The following is a 16,891-nucleotide window of genomic DNA, read 5'->3' as shown; positions in this document are numbered from 1 at the left end:
CCCCACTGTTCTCAGGGCCTTTCCGTGCTCCCCCCAACCTGTGTCTGCATTCTCCTTCTGCTGCTGGTCTTTCCTGATGGTCTCCTCAATCTGGGCCCTGGTGACTTTGCCCGGCGTTGCCTGTTTAGGTGACTTCCCCTTCAGCTTGGAGTCCTCCTCTTCCAGCAGGCGCTGCAGCTCCTTCTTGCGCTCCAGCTGCTCCAGCCGCCGCTTCTCCCTCTCCTCCTGGAACAGAGAGTCACCAAATGTCCTCCACAGGAGCAGGCCAGCATCCCTTGTATGGCAACAGGCCTCTCTTCTACAACCAACAGAGCACTGCTCCCCCCCTGCAAGAGACACGGGCTGCTCCCCACAGCCCACAGCAGGACCTGCCCCATCTACAACAGCAACCAGAAGGAGCACGGGGCAGCAGCCGGGGCTGCTAACAATCCCATCAAGTTCTCCACTTTAATTGTAACAAGCGGTCAGAGGTTGAAAGTTCAGCAGTTGTTTCGCAGACAAGTGTGTGGAGAGGCTGCTCGGGGTCCTCGGGTCTGGCTTGCATTCTTCCACAGAGGCAGGGCAGGGGTGAGGCAGAACCCAGCCAGCAACACGGCCCTCGTGTTGATTTGAAGCACTCCACGGGGAGCTCAAGAGCCACTTTGCCCTCTGAGGGCCGCTGAAGAGCCTGTCAAGGCCACGCCAAAGGCCTGCAGCAGCTTTCAGCACATGGCACCGATTCCTGCCCTCCCAAAGCTTGCAGAGCCTGGGACAAAAAAAACACCCGAACGCAACAACAGCCACCATCGCTGCGTGGGTCAGGATCACGTGCTGCAAAGCAGTTTGTATTTAGGTTAGTTATGAGGACACTTAATTACGGGTGTCATCCATTATTCACGGGGATGGCACCAGAGAGTGACTGAGCACCAGGCAGCAGGGTTTACTCTGGGCAGCTGCACAGCAGCTCTGCACTCAGCGCCGTGTCAAAGCTCAGAGGCAGAACGAGGCACAGCACGAGGCTGGAGCTTGAGACTCCACCAGGCCAAAATAAAACCACCAAAAAAACAACCAACGTTCAGCTGTGCAGCTCAAGAGTTTACAGCAAAACCCATCACGAGGCAGAAGCAAAGCGCTCGGATGCTGAATCAAACCGTGCCCTGGGGCTGCTGCATCCCAGAGCAGAGCTTCACCCCAGGCTGAGGTGGGGAAACCTCACCGGGGCTCCGGCCAACGATGGGAACGCAGCCACTGTGGGCACAAAGCTTTTATTGCAGTTGGCTGCCTGCAGACTCGAGGTCATTAAACACACAGTGCCAATGCCTTGAGGCACCATGCCCTGGCAACCAGACCGTGCAGGATTTCAGAGTGCAAGCTCACTTATCACACTGGCTTTCCCTACCCGAGTCTTTCTGGGTAGCCTCCTCTTTTTCTACTAAAGATTGAGCTCACAGAGCTCACAGATGGACTCAGCCTACCTGATCAGGGGGCTTGCTGGCCCGTCCCCAGGCAGGGATTGTGTCACAGGCCTGTGTCCCCAAGGACAAACCTGCAGTGCAGTCTGCAAGAGCTCTGCCTACCTTGCAGCCACTCCATTACATGCAAAGCACACGCAGGAGAAGCAGAACTGTGACAGGATGTGGCAGCGTGCCCAGGACATCAGCTTGTGCAAGGAAACGTCCCCTGGCTGTGTCCCATTCCAACACAGGTGTGGCTGAGCAGGGCCACCAGGTGCTGGGCTGCAGGACAGGCTGTGGTTTGCATAATCCAGGAGGCAGAGAAGGAGCAGAGACAAGTGCTACCGACTTAAGGGAGGGCAGCAAAGGCATTTCAGAGCAGTTATTTATAGTTGGAGGAGCTCGTCTTTTACCCCTGCTTATTACAGAGAGCCATCAATCGAGGCAGGAGCCCGGCAGTCACTCACACAGCCCAGCTGGGATGACAGCACAGAAATGTGGGGACGACGCTCCAGCATCCAGCCCCATCCAAACAAAACTCCCCATAGGGGACACAGCCACCTCACGAAGGGCAAGCAGGCTGGAGCAGGGCGCAGAGCTCCTGCTGCTCCTCTCCCCCCTCCTGCTGCTGGGAGATGCTGCTCCCTGCTCTGGCATTTGCCATGGCGTTGCTATTTGTGGAAAGCAAACAAGGCAGCACTGCCACTAATTTGTCACAGGCCATGCAAACCCTGCGTGCTCAGGTTTCCCTGGAGGACCTTCCACTCCTCGGCTCCCGCTGCGCCCGCAGGCGATGCTCCATGGACATCCCTGATCCTGAAGCCTTTCCCAGCTTGGGCCGAAGCAAACTAATCCTACATGAGTCAGCTCCAACGCCCCGATGAGAGGGCAGCTTGCATTTGCGTAAGCAAAACGTACAGCAGAGCTATTAGGAAACTGGAGGAGAAATGAACAGTTTCCTCCCTCAATGCCGCTGCGCCCCGCGGGGCACCAGGAGGAGCGGTGGGCGAGATTGAAGTGGACAATTCTGCTCACGAGGATCTGCGTGTTAAAATGCTGGTTTCCAGCCTCGAACCGAATTGCCTGAGCAAAAGAGAAATTCATCAGCTTTCAGAACAGTTCCCCCACCTGCGAGACAGGAGGAGAACAAGGTCCCACGCACGTGGCTTCGGGAGCGAGCGGTCAATAGAGGCAGCAGTGCTCCCAATCAACCTCTTAGCATGCAGCCCCGAGGAAGGCGGAGAGCCTGCTGCCAGCCTGGCCAAGCTCCTGGCATGGCAGAAAGGCAAAGCGATGCAGAGAAACAACGGAGCTGCAAAGAGAAAGAAGCAAACCCAGCGTGCAGCACGTCCCACTGCTCTGCAGGCTGCCTGCTGCACAGCAGGGCTCGGAGATGGGGGTCACCCCCTGCCTTCCTCAGGCCCCACACAAATACTGCAGTGATGCTGGAGCAAAAGGAGGTTGGTTCTGGGCTCTGAATGCCAGCAGTCGCCATCGGGTGCTCACTCTGTTCTCTCTCTGCCCCCGTGTTTGCTCATTTAAACCACAGGATTGCAGCTTTACCAACTTGGCACCACACAGCCATCCCTCCCAGGAGGGACAGCAGTCACTTCACCCGTTTCACATGTCATCTGAGTAAGACCCACTGCTCACAGCTGAGTAATTCTGCACTGAATCAGAGGCACAGTCACTGCAGGCCCGCAGGACGATGCCGAGGATGCTGGATGAGCAGGAAGGTGGCGAGGGCTGAGCAGCAGGGAGCTCAGCAAGCACAGCACAGCCAGAACACAGCCTGAACTGAAAGAAGGGCTGCTGTCCCACACAGACAGACAGCAGGAGCTGGGGAAGGAGATGGGAACTGCACCTTCCCAGCAGGGACTGCAAGGTGCAAGCCCTCTGCCCTTGGCAGATCCACCACCAGCCCTCCTCCTGTAACACCTCAGTGCTTTTAATGCCTTGTCAGCCTTCCAAGCCCACCTGCAGCTTCGCTCAGGACACGTCTGCAGCCGTTCCACCAAGCAGACACACTTCAGCTAACTGTGTGGAGAGAAGGAAAGGTGCTGCAGCCGGGCGGACTGGGAGCCGTGCGCTCTGAACCACAGCCGAACTGCGTGTGGAGGAGGGCAGAGCCAGGGGGAGACACCTGCACTGATGGGGAAACAGCTCCACGGGGATCAAACCTGGCTCTTTCAGCAGGGAGCACGGAGATGCTGTGCTTTCAGCCAGAGCTCTCTGGGGAGGAAGGCAAGCTGTGCATCGTGCCGCAGTGCCAGAGGAGGGAGGCACACACACACACACACAGTGGGCTGGTGGCTGAGCTCAGATGTTCCTTCATGCATCACAGAGCCACCAAATGAGCGCCATCCCCTGCCAGCAGGGATCAGCTGCCACGGCTGCACTCAGAGCTGGGTGGTGTTTCAAGAAACCTCAAAACCACCTCGCAGAGCCGATGAATCCCCAGGCAAAAACGCGCGCTGGGTTCTCATTCACTGCTCAGAGGCCCATCCACGGGGCGAGGAAGGGATGAAAGGCGGTTTGTTCTGCACACGTGTCCCGCTGGGCGATGGCCCAAGGCTTCCAGCCGTGCCCACTCGCTCCCGACGCAGAGCCGCTGCTTAACGTGTTACTGCCATCACCTGGAGAGCCGGGGGAAGAACTGCGAGAGACGCGGTTCTGCACGCCGTGATCGGCAGCAACGCACAGCCAGCAGCCAGCAGGGCGATTTGCGTGCCGGCAACACCAGCAAAACCGGAGCCCCTCTGGCAGGGCAGCTCCACATCGAGCAGATTGCTGCTGCATTGAGCCACGGGTTGCCAGGAGGTTCCTGGGAAGAAAAAGCACTCAGCATTCTGCTAGAAGTCAGACCCAGGAGCTGCCAGCAGGAAGATGCTCCCACATGAGGCTGAATTTCTCTAGGATGTCCCAAACCCAGGCGACAGGAGAGAATGAGCTCCTGTTGAGGAATCTCCTCCCCCTCTAACAAGTTGTGTGCTTGCAGAGCAGTTGAGGGGGGAACCAGAGCGCTGAGTTCTCCACAGCCTTTGTGTGAGGCTCTGAGCCGGACCCAAATTTTGGAGCTAACAGACCAAGTGCCCCTGCTGAGGTTCCCATGCCCCTTTCCTGCAGGAGGCTGTTTTGGTAGAGCAGCAAAGTAGGTCACTGCTGGCAAAGGGGAAAAAAAACGCAACCCTTAAGAGGCGCAATAATAAGACCTTGTTCCAGGAAATAATTAAGCAGCATTACAGGATTGCGCTGGGGAACAGCACGCAGGACTCCAAGTTCCAAATGTCAGGACACACATCGAGGGGGGGGGAGGGAATTCACAGCCTCGGGGTCATGGGGACACGTTGGCCCCCTGCCTGCCCAAAGTCAGCACACGGAGCTCAGCCAGTGCCAAACAGAGCAACACAGAATCAGTAACCCCATAAATTCCGTTTGTATCTCCAGTAAAACCCTCTCCAGGTAGCGAAACAGCAAACAAATTGCTTCAGAAGAGGCAGATAAGCTGCCCTCAAGAATCACTTCCAGAAGAATGAGCGCAGTCAGAAGTTTGTCTAACGCTGGGGCAGGATAACACTGCAAACCAAATAACTGCAGATGAGCTCTGATGAACTCCTCTGGTTTTTGAGGCAGATGTGCACTGAGTGGAGTGAGCTGCTAAGAGCAAAGCAGGGAGAATCTTATTTTTTGAGAGGTAATTGTGATACGGGGCACACTGAGCTGGGGAGGAGAAAAAACGTATTAAACTCTGTTGATATCTTGAATTTCTTTTTGTAGAAGGAAAAATTAAGAATGGAATCCAAAGGACAGAAACAAAAAGCTAAAGATCTGCCTGATCATAAAAAGCAACACAAATAAGAAAATCACAGCAGAGTTCCGGAGCATTTCCTTAACTCCATGGCTCCCATAAGGCAGCTTTGACTCCCTTCCTTCAGGAGGCGGCTCTGCAATCAGTGCATTCCTCAATCACACACCCAACTCACACTCACCCCCACGCTCCACTCTTTCAGCTCCCACAGGAGCTGCTCACATTGGCTGCTCTGCCCCAGAGCTGAGTGCGGGGCGACGTGCGCAGAGCCACAGCTTTGTGACAGAGGACAAGAAGTCACCCTTCCCTCAGGAGCAACCCGACAGCCACCCACCTTCCTCTGCTCCTTCCTCATCACGTGTTTGTCGTCATCCTTCCAGTAGGCATCTTCCAGCTCCTGCTGCCTCTTGGCATCGGCTGCTGCCTTTGCCTCCGCCTTCCTTGCACGGGCAGCAGCCGACTTGGTGTTCTCCCCTTGGAACTTCTTGGGCATCACTCACGGTGCTCTGCAGAGAAGAAAAGCAAGCAAGGAGCTTCAGAGCAACGCCAGGCCCTCGGGATCACAGGGATACAAGCAGAGACGGAGCCCGGACCCAGAGCTTCGTGATCACAGTCCTGCAGCTCGGGGGGGACCTCAGCGTGCCGCTCCCACATCGCCGGCGCTGGGCGATCTCTGCTGTGGCAGCAGCCCCCCACCACCGCCAAGCCTCCCGCACCCAGCAGCGGCCAATCCCGGCTCCTCCAGCAGCCCCCGACCCCCGTGCGGGGTCACAGCTACCCGCGGGAGGTGGCGGAGCCGCAGGAGGGGTCACGCAGCAGCAGCACCGCCCGTCACACGGACGAAGTGCCCCGCGGAGGGCACGGCCCGCAGACGCGACGCCAACAAAACGCACCCGGGAGGCCCTCCCCGCTCAGCCGCCGCCTTTTGGAATTGAAACCTCGATTTTTAACGGCAATGAGATCCGGCGGCTCGCGGCGCAGCGCTTCGGGCCGGATCTCATCCCCGCGGGGATCCCGACCCCTTTCCCGAGCTCCCAGTCGCCCCGATCCCACCCGTCCCGTTCCTACCCGGCTCCGCCGCTCCGCCCGTCGCGCTCTTTGTGCGTCATCACTCCGCGCGGCGCGTCCCGCAGGATGAGGGGAAGCGACGCCCGCGGCCTCGCAGCGCTCCCGCCGCCATCTTTGTTGAGGGCACGGTGCGGTCACGGCTCCGAGAGAACGGCGGAGGAATGGTGGTGAGAGGGATGCAGCCCGTATCCGTAACCGCATCCTCATCCCCGCTCGTATCTCGGGGAGAGAACCGCGAGAAAGCCGCTCGACTCCCACCGCTCCGTCCACCCTCGTGCCCGGCATAAAGATGGCGGCGCGGTGCCAACACCCAAAGATGGCGGCGGGGTGTGTGGCTATGTGGGTGTGGCCTATCGGGCGCTGACACCCGTTCGGGGCGGGGCCTAACGGTGCCCCTCCGGTGGGCGGGGCCGGTCGTGACCACGCCCCCTCCTCGACCCAGCATGGACCTCCTCATTGTGCCCCCCCCCAGTCCCCAGTCCCACACAGTGACACACAGACGCTGTGTTCCATGGAGCCCCCGCCTCATTTATTGTCCCCTCCCGGAGGGGCGACACCGACACAGCGGGTGGGCATCGGTGCCCGTGCCCCTCCCCCATGTCCCCCCTCCGCCGTGGCCGTGTCCCTACACGTGGCTTTCCTGCAGCAGCTGCTCGGTGACCCCGCGGTGCTGGGGGGGGCTTCGTGACTGCCCTCCCAGCCCCAGCAGCACCGGGGGGGCTTCGGGACAGGGGCCCCCCTGAAGGTCTCTGCAGACCTGCGGAGAGGGAACACGTGGGCAGAAGTTGGGAGGGGTGTTTTGGGAGTGGTGGGGGGGATCTGAGGGGTGTTACCTTGGTGGGACACCCCCCTGAAGGCGCCGCACCCCCAGCTGGGGACACAGAGGATGTCTGCTTGGTGATGTCCCACCAAAGCACATCTGGGGGCAGCTGTGCTCGCTTGGTGGGCCCTGCGGGGGGGGAAACAGAAGGGTGAGAGGGAGCAGCGTGGGGCAGCCCCCCACTCTAAATGTGCCCCCGCTGCCCACAGGCTCACCTGCCAGGTAGCTGAGCAGCACTCCTGCCAGCACAGTGGAGAGCGTCCCCAGTGCCCCGTAGTACAGATAGGAGATGGCATAGAAGTCACCCACGATGGGAGGCCTGCAGGGTGTGCGTGGGGGGGGGTGTTGGTGGTGACGTCGCCGCCATCAGAAAGGCAGTGTGACATCACAGCGGACAAAGGAAAGGACAGTGTGACATCACAACGAGCAAGGACAGCGGTGTGGTGTCTCACAGGACAAGGACAGCACTGTGACAGATGAAGAGGGAAACCGGCGCGACATCACTGCGATCAAAGCAGCACTGCGATGTCACAGCAGTCAGCGACAGCGGGGTGACATCAGAGCGAAGAAGGACAGCGTGGTGATGTCACTGGGAGCAGCCCCCAGCCCACCGTACAGGAGCAATGGTTTGTCCCGTCCCCATCCCTGCTACCCGTCCCTTCTCACCTTGCAGGCTCTGTGCCGGGGCGCTGGGGGGGCAGTGGTCCCAGCAGCAGCGTGTGGTTGGTGCTGGCGGTGCGGTTGTAGAGCGGGCAGTGGGCTCCAGAGGCAGGCAGGACACCAGCAACGTTGGCAGGGGCCGGGTAGAGGCTGCCACCCACTGCCACCCACAGCGAGAGCGCGAGGCCGACACCCAGACCCCCGAACACACCCTGGGCGAGCAGTGGGGTCTGCATGGTGCTGGGACCCCCAGCCCCACACCCCCCGCCCGCCCAGCACTCACAGCTGTGTTGCACACCGGCACAAACATGCCCAGCACGAAGGCTCCCAGCAGAGGGCCGCCGATGACCCCCATGATGGTGAAGGAGCCCTGCAGGGGGACCCTGAGGTGCCTCGAGGGCTCTCCATCCACCAGCCGTGTGTGATGAGCGCGGGTGCAGAGCAGGAAGGGTAGGGGGGGCTGGGGAGGACTCACCTGCAGCACACCACCGCCCAGCAGCGAAGCCAGCGCAGCCACCGTGATGCAAGCAATGCCATAGAACAGTGCTGTGGGGACAGAGGGGTCGGGGGGGGGGGAGGGCTGTGACATGGCACAGCAGTGCTGCACGGCACGGCACAGTGCAGGACAGAGCAGCATGGCGTGGCACAGGGTGGGGTGCACGGAGTGGCACGGTGCAGCGCGTGGTGGCACGTTTTTGGCACAGCGTGGCATAGGGCAGGGTGGCATCAGGGCCGTGCAGCAGTCCCGTCCTCACTCACACAGCCCCTTGGAGATCAGCATCAGCCTCCTTGGTGACAGCGTGGGCAGCCGGGGCTTCACCAGGTCCTCCACAGTGACGGCTGCCATGGCGTTGATGCTGGTGGAGGCGGTGCTGGGGGAGCACGGCATTCAGCCCCGTGCCAAACTGAGGGTGGGGACGGCACAGAGCCACCCCCTCCTTGGGGATGTCGGGGTCCCCAGGTGGACTCACCTCAGGGTCCCGCTGTAGGCACAGGCCAGGAACAGTCCGGGTACCCCAGGGGACGTCTGGAAGATGTCGAGGACCAGGTAGGGCATGTACTGGGGGGCACAGCTGTGTCAGGGGGCAGGCGGGACCCCTGTCCCCATCCTTCTCCCTGTTCCTCCTGGCTGCTCTCAACTGAGTGCTCAAGAGGACGGATCCGGTGCAGCCGTACCTGGTCAGGGGCCGAGATGTGGCCGGCCAGGAGGGGGTCACAGTCCTTGTAGAGCACAAACATCACAAGGCCACAGGCCACCGCGCTGGAGACGATGCAGAAGAGCCCCACTTGATTGACCAGCAGCGCTCTGCGGGCACAGGGTGCGATCAAAGCACGGCTCCCCAGGCTCAGCAGGGCTGCAGGGGTTGGGCAGGGGTCACACAAGGCTGCAGGGGGAGTTCAAGGGTGCAGGAGACGTGCAGGGGTGCAGAGTCTGCGCAGAGGTGCAGGATGCATGCAGGGTGGTGGGGCTGGCTTCCCACGCATCCCAGCCCTGCAGTGCAACCCCTCACCCCCATGCTGGGGGTTTGTGCCCCCTGCTGCCCCTCTCCTCACATCCTCGCCTCCTTCTCGCTCTTGCAGGCCACGTAGCGCTGGACCTGAGCCTGGTTCACGCCGTACATGGAGAGCCAGACCAACGTGCCGCCCAGCAGGAAGGTCCAGAAGGTGTAACGGCTCCGCGGGTCGAGGTCAAAGCTGGGGGCAGAGAGTGAGCAGGGGCAGTGCGGGCATTGCAGCACCCGGGGGGGGGGGGGGGGGGGGGGGGGGGGGGGGGCATACAGGGACTCACTCTCCGAAGTTCACCCTGGAGCCGTTGGTGGCGATGGCCAGTGCCCTGGTGGGGCCCCCCACAAGCAGCAGCCCCCGGATGATGACGGCGAGGAACCCAGAGAGCATGACGAAGACCTGGAAGACGTCGGTCCAGATGACAGCCTTCATCCCGCCCTGCGCCAGCGGGAGCACAGTGAGCGCCGGGAAGCCAGAGCCCACAGGACCCCCCTGGAGCCCCCACTGTGCACTCACTATGGTGGTGTAAAAGGTGCAGATGGCGCCAGTGGAGAGCAGGGACGCCCAGATGTCCAAACCGGTCACTGAAGGGCAGATGATGGTGATAAGCGTTGGTGCTCGGGGTAGAGATGAGGGGATGAGGACGTGTGGATGCTGTCCCACATGTCCCCCCCGTACCTTGGTTGAGGATCAGAGCAGGAGCATAGATGACGATCCCTGTGTACAGAGTCTGTGGGGATGGGGTTGGGGGTCAGAGCAGCGCCCGGTGCCCACAGGGGGGGATGTGACGTGCTGGTGCTGCGGGCGCTGGAAAAACACTCAGCTCTCCATTCCAAACAGCCATCCCACAGGGCCGTGTTTGCTTTGGAGCCACGGAAAAAGCACGTGCATGGGAACAAGGGGGTCTCTTAGGGGCTGAACACAACGGGGACCCCCATCCCTACATCCCCAACCTGGAACTCACCGTAGCCATCACGTATTGCAGCGTCCCGCAGAGCCGCACGCTCCGTCCGAACCTCCACTCCAGGTACTGGGAACAGAGAGGGAGTGTGCAGGTTTGGCTGGGAGAATCCCATCCCCTGCCTGCAACGCAGGGGGATGCAGACCCCCATGTCTACCTCATAGGTGCTGGTGAGCCCCAGGCGGTAGAAGACGGGCAAGAAGAGGTATGCAGTGAGCAGCGTGTTGAGCAGCTGCCCCAGGCACATCCAGAGGAACTTGGAGCCGTAGCGATACGCCTCAGCTGGCACCCCCAGCACCTGGATGGCTGACATGAAGCTGGCCGACAGCGAGAGCCCCACCGGCACTGCTGCCATGCGCCGGCTGCCCATGAAGAAGTCCTCTGAGGTCTTCTGGCCTCCCTTGGACAGCCCGTGGAACAGCCCGATGCCCGTGGAGACGAGCAGCATCAGCCCGAACACGCCGTAATCCCAGAGGCTGAAGGTGAGGGGCTCTGATGCCCACTCCTCCAGGCTGCCCGGTGATGCCAGCATGGTGGTGGTGTGCAGATGGCCCCCCCTGGGCACACAGGGACAAGGACCTGCGGGTGGGATGGGGCACGGGGGTCCCGGTGTATCCAGGGGCAGCAGCACTGCAGCAAGACAGAGCACAGGGTGGTTATCGAGGTGCAAGGTGTGGATGAGTGAGCATCACCACATCGCCATCCCTGTGCTCATCCCAGTGGAAGGGTGCAAAGAAGCAGCCCCAGAGAGCACCCCAAATACCACAGATACCCCAAATACCTCCCGATCCGTGGCGCACAGCGCTGCCCAGTCGCACCGCAGAGCGAAGCAGCCGAAGGACACGGCCGGGACGCAGTAATCCCCCAAACCCAGCGCAAACACGGAGCGCTGAGCACCACTTATCTCCCGCCGGCGACAAAACAAACCCAACCGAAACCTTTACCCAGCAAAAGCACCTCCTTTGCGAGCTGCTCCCCCAGGGGTTGGCAGGGATCCGGCCGCGACCTCGGCGGGCGCAGAGTGCCAGAGGGGCTGGGAGGAGGCAGGCTATGGCGTGGGGAGGGAGGCAGAGCTGCGTGGGGCCGCGGCGATAACCCCTTCCCTGCCGCCCACCCCTGCAGGGTCCAAGGCCTGAAGGCAAGGATGGGGCCATGGCTCTTCCCCTCAGGGTGCAGTGACAACAGGGCCAGCCCTGCTTCCTCGTTCCCAGGTATAAGAGGTGCTTTGTTCCACCCGGGACACGTTGGTCCCCATGCTTGAAAAATAGGGCTGCAACCCAGGAAAAGCTGCAACGTGGGGACTGTCCCCTCTGCCAAAGGATGTGCTGTCCCCATGGGGCACATCCTTGCGCTCCAGCATGTTGTCCCCAGGGTATGTCCACAGTGATGGTGCATCGTGGCCTTGTCCCCATGGAGCAGCACCCCATCCCTGCCTCTCTGCTGCCTTCGCTTCTTTGGGAAGCAAAAAGGGGGAAAAAGCTGCTGCACCCCCTCCCCCCCCCATACCCACCAGGCCACACAGCATTGGCACAGCCACATGGGGCTCCCAAAGGGACCCAGAGGGGGTGGGCAGCTCCCAGAAGTGCTGGGAGGCTGTGAGCAGCGTGGGGGGAACAAGGGCTGCATGGGGCAGCATTGGACTGGGAGCAGGGTGGGACAGGGTGGAACATGGAAAGGTGCCCACCGCTGCTGCACCCACATCACTGTCAGGGAGCAGGGGGATGCCTGGAGCAGGGGGTGCCTTCTGCCCCTGGGGTGGCTCCTTAGGGCCCCCTGCCCCGTGCCCCTTCCCTGGTCAGGAAGTTCGCTCTGCTCAGAGACGCTGCGGGCAGGAAGGAAGTCACCATGGGGACTTTTTGACGCTCGCAGCCACCTACGCAGCCCAAAAAGTGCAGCAGCCCCACCCAGGACAGAACGCACAGCACCAGCAAGGCCACCGGGACAACACAGGTACTGTGGGACATGGGGGGGGTTTGTGGGCTCCAGCCGACCCTCCTGCACAGGGATGGAGCCGTGTGCTCTCCAGGCCAGGTGTGATGCAGGGCACAAGCGTGTCTCCGAGCTGGCTGCTGCAGAGCACCTATAAAACAGCGGCGTGCCTCAGTTTCCCCATCTGCAAAACGAACACAGGGCAATGGGTCCGAGCCCCAGAGACAGCGTGGGGTTTTACTCCACGGCAAGGAAGGTCCCATTTCCTATGGGTCTCAGAGCACGGGGCACCGCGCTTGGGGACACACCAGGGGGGCACACAGGGAGCACACTGAGCACTGCTGGCCTTGCAGCGCCCGCCATGGCCCCGCTGGGTGAGGAGACGCCGCTGATCGGCGAGCACTCCTGCAGTCTGTCCTCCTCGGAGCCCGGCACACTGCAGGTGTTCCTCTACCACCGGGCACCCCATGCTGCCCCCGACTCCACCGCCATCCTCACCTTCACCTTCGGCGAATACACGGCCGAGGAGCTGTGTGTGCGCGCTGCCAAGGCCTGCGGTGAGCACCATCCCCCAGCTGCGCACCCATCCGGCGTGGTCACAGCCACGAGGACGGCGCTGTCCCTCTGCCACCAGGCGTGCTGCCCATCTGCCATCCTCTCTTCGCTTTGGCCACGGAGGATCTCAGCTGCTGGTACCCCCCCAACCACCTCTTCACAGTGGAGGATGCCCGCAGCCAGGTGGTGGTGTATAGGATCAGGTGGGGACTCTCTGCTGGCTGATAGGGGCTGTGCGGCACGGGACGCGGCACTGAGCCCAGCCAACCCTGCCCCAACAGGTTCTTCTTCCCCAATTGGTGTGGGCTGGGCCAGGCGCATCGCTTCCAGCTGCCCAGCGACCGCCCCAGCCCCGTGCTGGATTACCCCGTCATCGATTACCTGTTTGCCCAGGTGAGCCGTGCATCCCTGCCCCAGGGGTGTGCCAGACATGGGCACGGAGCCGGGGGCTGGCCATGAATGATGGGGTAGGGGGGATGCACGGTTCCTGCCTCAGCCTCATGCATGGAGCCAGGCTCTGGAGATGCACGGCTGGTGCACAACCAGGGCTTGCAGCGAGCAGGGGGCTTTGCCCCCACCCCGAGCTGTGTCTCTGTCCCCAGTCTCGCAGTGACTTCATTGCGGGACGCATGGAGCTGGCACTGAGCCTGGCGGAGCAGGAGGAGTGCCTGAGCCTGGCGGTGCTGGACATGCTGCGCATCGCCAAGGAGAAGTGGCAGAGCCCCGAGCAGGTCTTCAGCTGCGTCAGGTGAGGGGGGACCTCACCTGGGGGGGGAGGCGGGGGGCACTTAACCCCCTCCTGCCTCATCTCCTGCCTCCCCCCTCTCCCAGCTACAAGTCCTGCATCCCGGAGCCGCTGCGGTGTCAGATCCAACAGCACAGCTTCCTCACCCGCAAGCGCATCCGCCGCCGCGTCGCGCAGTCCCTGCGCAGGATGGGGGGCTGCAGGGCGGATGGGCGCTGCCTGAAGCTGAAATACCTGCTGGACCTGGAACGGCTGCGGCGCTGCTGGGCTGAGGAGAGCTTCCGTGCGCGCGGCCCCGACGCCGACATCACCATCCACGTGTCTGCAGACAGCGGGGTCTCCTGGAGCTGCGGCGGATCAGAGGTGCGGAAACCCCCAACCAGAGGGTGAGGATGGGGCGGTCCAGCCACAGTGCAGGTGGGGGGAGTCTGACAGTGGATGAGTGGAGGGGAGGGGGGGGTCATGGGGTGGGGGGACACGCGTAGGGCAGCCCCCGGTGTCCCTGCAGAGCCGCCAGCACTTCTGTGACTTCCCCGACATCGCCGACGTCAGCATCAAGCAGGCGAGCCGTGATGGTGGCCCCGTGGAGAACCGCATCGTCACCCTCACCAAGACAGACAACAGGGTGCTGGTGAGCTGGGGGGGGACCTGTGGGGTGCCAGAGGGGTCATAGTGTGCTGGGGGCTCACCTCGCTCTCACCCAGGAGGTGGAGTTCCCCACGCTGCGGGAAGCTCTCTCCTTCGTGGCCCTGCTGGATGGCTACTACCGCCTGACTGCAGATGCCCACCACTACTTCTGCAAGGAGGTGGCCCCCCCCCGGCTGCTGGAAGACGTGGAGAACCAATGCCATGGGCCCATCAGGTGTGTGTGCCCCATCCCCCCAGGCTGTGGGGCTCAAAGCGGAAGGGAATTATTGAGAGAGGACCCCCATCCACCCACCCAAGGGGTGACGCTGTAGTGCCCACCGTGCTTGGGCAGCGCTGGGACGCACCGTGGGGTGTCCCTGCGATACCCCCCTCCCCACACCCAGCTGTGTTGCAGCTCTGAGTTTGCTGTGCGTAAGCTGAAGGCGGCGGGGGCCCAGCCAGGGCTGTTTGTGCTGCGCCGCAGCCCCCAGGACTTCGACAGCTTTCTACTGACCGTGTGCACCGAGGTGGGGCCCAGTGCCACACAGACCCCCCCCTCACGTCCTCTCCACGTGGCACAGAACCCAGCACCGAGGGGACAGTGCCACTGGTGTTTCCCAGCACCCCACGGTGCTGAGCTCTCTCTCTCCCCACAGACACGCTCCGGGCAGGACTTCAAACGCTGCTTGATCCGCAGGGATGAGGATGGCAGCTTCTGGATGACAGGGCTGGCAAGGCGATTCTGCAGCCTGCAGGAGCTGCTGGGCACCTATGGGCGCTGCGGGCTGCAGGCTGAGGGTGCTCACCTGCGCCTGGAGACGTGCTGCCCACCTCTGCCCCGAGGTGACACCTATAGGCTATAGGGGCACGATGAGGGCAGGGGTTTGGGGGGGTGGGGGGTTGTGAAATGAGGTGTGTTGTTGTAAAAGGCGCTGCGTGACGTCACAGTGCGGGCGTTGCGATGTCACAGTGCAGGCATTGTGATGTCAAACAACGAGCATTGTGACGTCACGGCGCAGCATTGTGACGTCATAGCGAGCGGTGTGACGTCACAGAGCGGGCGTTATGACGTCACAGCCGCCCCTCGCATCCCCCCCCCCCCCCCCCCTCCAGAGAAATCCAACCTGCTGATCGTGCGCAGCGGCCGCCCGCGGCCCCCCAACTCCCCCCCCCGCCCCGCGCCGCAGCCCCAGCCAGCTGACATTCCATAAGATCGACCCTGAGAGCCTCATACGGGTACAGCAGGATGGGGTGGGGGGGGCCGGGGGCCAGGGGGGACCCTCCCAGCCCAACATGCCATCCCACGGCAGGGCGAGAGCCTGGGGCAGGGTTCCTTCACCCACATCTACAAGGGCATCAAGCGGGACCAGAAGGATGACGAGTTCTACCAGACCCCCGTGGTGCTCAAGGTGATGGACAGCAGCCACCGCAACTGCTCCGAGGTGAGCTGGGGGGCCCCTCGGCACCAACCCGCCTGCGTCCCGCAGCCCCCTGACCCCATCTCCCCCTCAGTCCTTCCTGGAGGCCGCCAGCATCATGAGCCAGCTGTCCCACAAGCACCTGGTGCTGCTGCACGGCGTCAGCCTCGGCAAGGACAGTGAGTGTCCCTTGTCCCCTGTGCCACGCTGCCACCCGCTGTGTGCATGCGTGGGACCGGCCTGCTGCCCCCTGCCTGCAGGCATCATGGTGCAGGAGTACATCAGGCACGGGCCCCTGGACCTCTACCTGAAGAAGAACCACAGCGAGGGCAAGGTGACGACCAGCTGGAAGCTGCAGGTGGCCAAGCAGCTGGGATACGCTCTCAACTACTTGGTAAGTGGATGGACAAAGCGCCCCCCGTCCTCTGATGTGCCCCCGCTCCCACGCAGCTCTATCCCCACGGCTTCTTGCACCTGTATTCCCGTAGCCCCCAACCCCCCGTGTCCCATGCATCCCCATCCCCGTGGCTCCCACCCATCCCTGTCCCACATCTCCAAGCGCTGCTGTCCTTTCGCTCCCGCTGATCCCCCACACCCCACTCAGGGTCTCTGTCCCCTCCCAGGAGGACAAGAAAATCACCCACGGCAACGTTTCTGCTAAGAAGGTGCTGCTGACCCGGGAGGGGGACGCGGCCAGCGGCAGCCCCCCCTTCATCAAACTCAGCGACCCTGGAGTCAGCATCACCGTCCTGGCCAAGGAGTGTAAGTGCTGTATGGACCCTGGGGAGCCGCGTGCCCCCCCTTGGTGGTGCTGAGCAGGGCCATCCCTTCTCTCCAGTGCTGGTGGAGCGCATCCCTTGGGTGGCCCCCGAGTGCCTGAGTGACCCCCAGAGCCTGGCGCTGCCAGCCGACAAGTGGAGCTTCGGGGCGACCCTGTGGGAGATCTTCAGTGGGGGCAACATGCCTGTCAGCCTGCTGGAGCCGCAGAAGGTGAGGTTGTCCCTTCCTCCCCATCACCCTGCCCCTGTGACTCCACCCTGACGTGACCCCACTCCACTGCGACTCCATCCTATGGCACCCACTGTGTTCAGCTGCCTGCTGCTGCCAGTCCTGCTGCAGGGCCTCCTTATGGTGCTGGTGACCCCAGAATGCAGTCACAGTGCATAAGGGGTGGGGATGGGGATGGGATGAGGTGGAATGGAATGGGGTGGAATGGAATGGAATGGAATGGAGTGGAATGGAGTGGAATGGAATGGAATGGAATGGAATGGAATGGAATGGAATGGAATGGAATGGAATGGAATGGAATGGGGTGGGATGGGGATGGGGATGGGGATGGGGATGGGGATGGGGATGGGATG

At 62.1% G+C, this 16,891-nt stretch overlaps 3 protein-coding genes across 4 annotated transcripts in view; 1 reads left to right on the top strand and 2 right to left on the bottom strand.

Moving 5' to 3' along the window:
* Positions 1-6,391, bottom strand: part of CCDC124 (coiled-coil domain containing 124) — an 8,635-nt gene extending 2,244 nt beyond the window's left edge. The window contains exons 1-3 of one of the 2 annotated variants that reach the window (XM_042894303.1): positions 6,310-6,391; positions 5,576-5,747; positions 39-225 (exon numbers count right to left, since the gene is read on the bottom strand). In XM_042894303.1, the coding sequence (XP_042750237.1) occupies positions 39-225; positions 5,576-5,734 (346 nt within the window). In that variant the 5' untranslated portion in view covers positions 5,735-5,747; positions 6,310-6,391. Of the gene's footprint in view, positions 1-38; positions 226-5,575; positions 5,748-6,134; positions 6,254-6,309 lie in introns of those variants that run through there. The other variant, XM_042894304.1, reaches the window with a different exon arrangement.
* Positions 6,392-6,934: 543 nt separating this feature from the next.
* SLC5A5 (solute carrier family 5 member 5) lies at positions 6,935-10,823 on the bottom strand. Its single transcript, XM_042894305.1, has 15 exons — positions 10,414-10,823; positions 10,260-10,325; positions 9,974-10,025; positions 9,812-9,879; positions 9,579-9,733; positions 9,344-9,484; positions 8,966-9,095; positions 8,761-8,849; positions 8,549-8,661; positions 8,265-8,335; positions 8,073-8,159; positions 7,796-8,001; positions 7,345-7,448; positions 7,143-7,258; positions 6,935-7,066 (listed from the first exon to the last, which is right to left on the bottom strand). Exons 1-15 carry the CDS (start codon positions 10,786-10,788, stop codon positions 6,935-6,937), a joined length of 1,905 nt encoding a protein of 634 aa, XP_042750239.1. The 5' UTR covers positions 10,789-10,823.
* Positions 10,824-12,153: 1,330 nt separating this feature from the next.
* Positions 12,154-16,891, top strand: part of JAK3 (Janus kinase 3) — a 6,952-nt gene continuing 2,214 nt past the window's right edge. The window contains 17 exon segments of the mRNA XM_042894301.1: positions 12,154-12,206; positions 12,539-12,742; positions 12,820-12,943; positions 13,022-13,133; positions 13,343-13,488; positions 13,572-13,848; positions 13,994-14,116; positions 14,190-14,347; positions 14,528-14,639; positions 14,769-14,955; positions 15,226-15,304; positions 15,306-15,348; positions 15,423-15,554; positions 15,625-15,709; positions 15,791-15,924; positions 16,154-16,292; positions 16,369-16,520. Coding sequence (XP_042750235.1) covers positions 12,547-12,742; positions 12,820-12,943; positions 13,022-13,133; positions 13,343-13,488; positions 13,572-13,848; positions 13,994-14,116; positions 14,190-14,347; positions 14,528-14,639; positions 14,769-14,955; positions 15,226-15,304; positions 15,306-15,348; positions 15,423-15,554; positions 15,625-15,709; positions 15,791-15,924; positions 16,154-16,292; positions 16,369-16,520 — 2,199 coding nt within the window. The 5' untranslated portion in view covers positions 12,154-12,206; positions 12,539-12,546.

This window comes from Lagopus leucura, unplaced genomic scaffold (genome assembly GCF_019238085.1).
Source record: "Lagopus leucura isolate 7727_CA_CO unplaced genomic scaffold, USGS_WTPT01 145-24_obj-0_obj, whole genome shotgun sequence".
Taxonomy (NCBI): domain Eukaryota; kingdom Metazoa; phylum Chordata; class Aves; order Galliformes; family Phasianidae; genus Lagopus; species Lagopus leucura.
The sequence above is the reverse complement of the archived record's forward strand: the minus strand, read 5'-3'. Positions and strand labels throughout refer to the sequence as shown.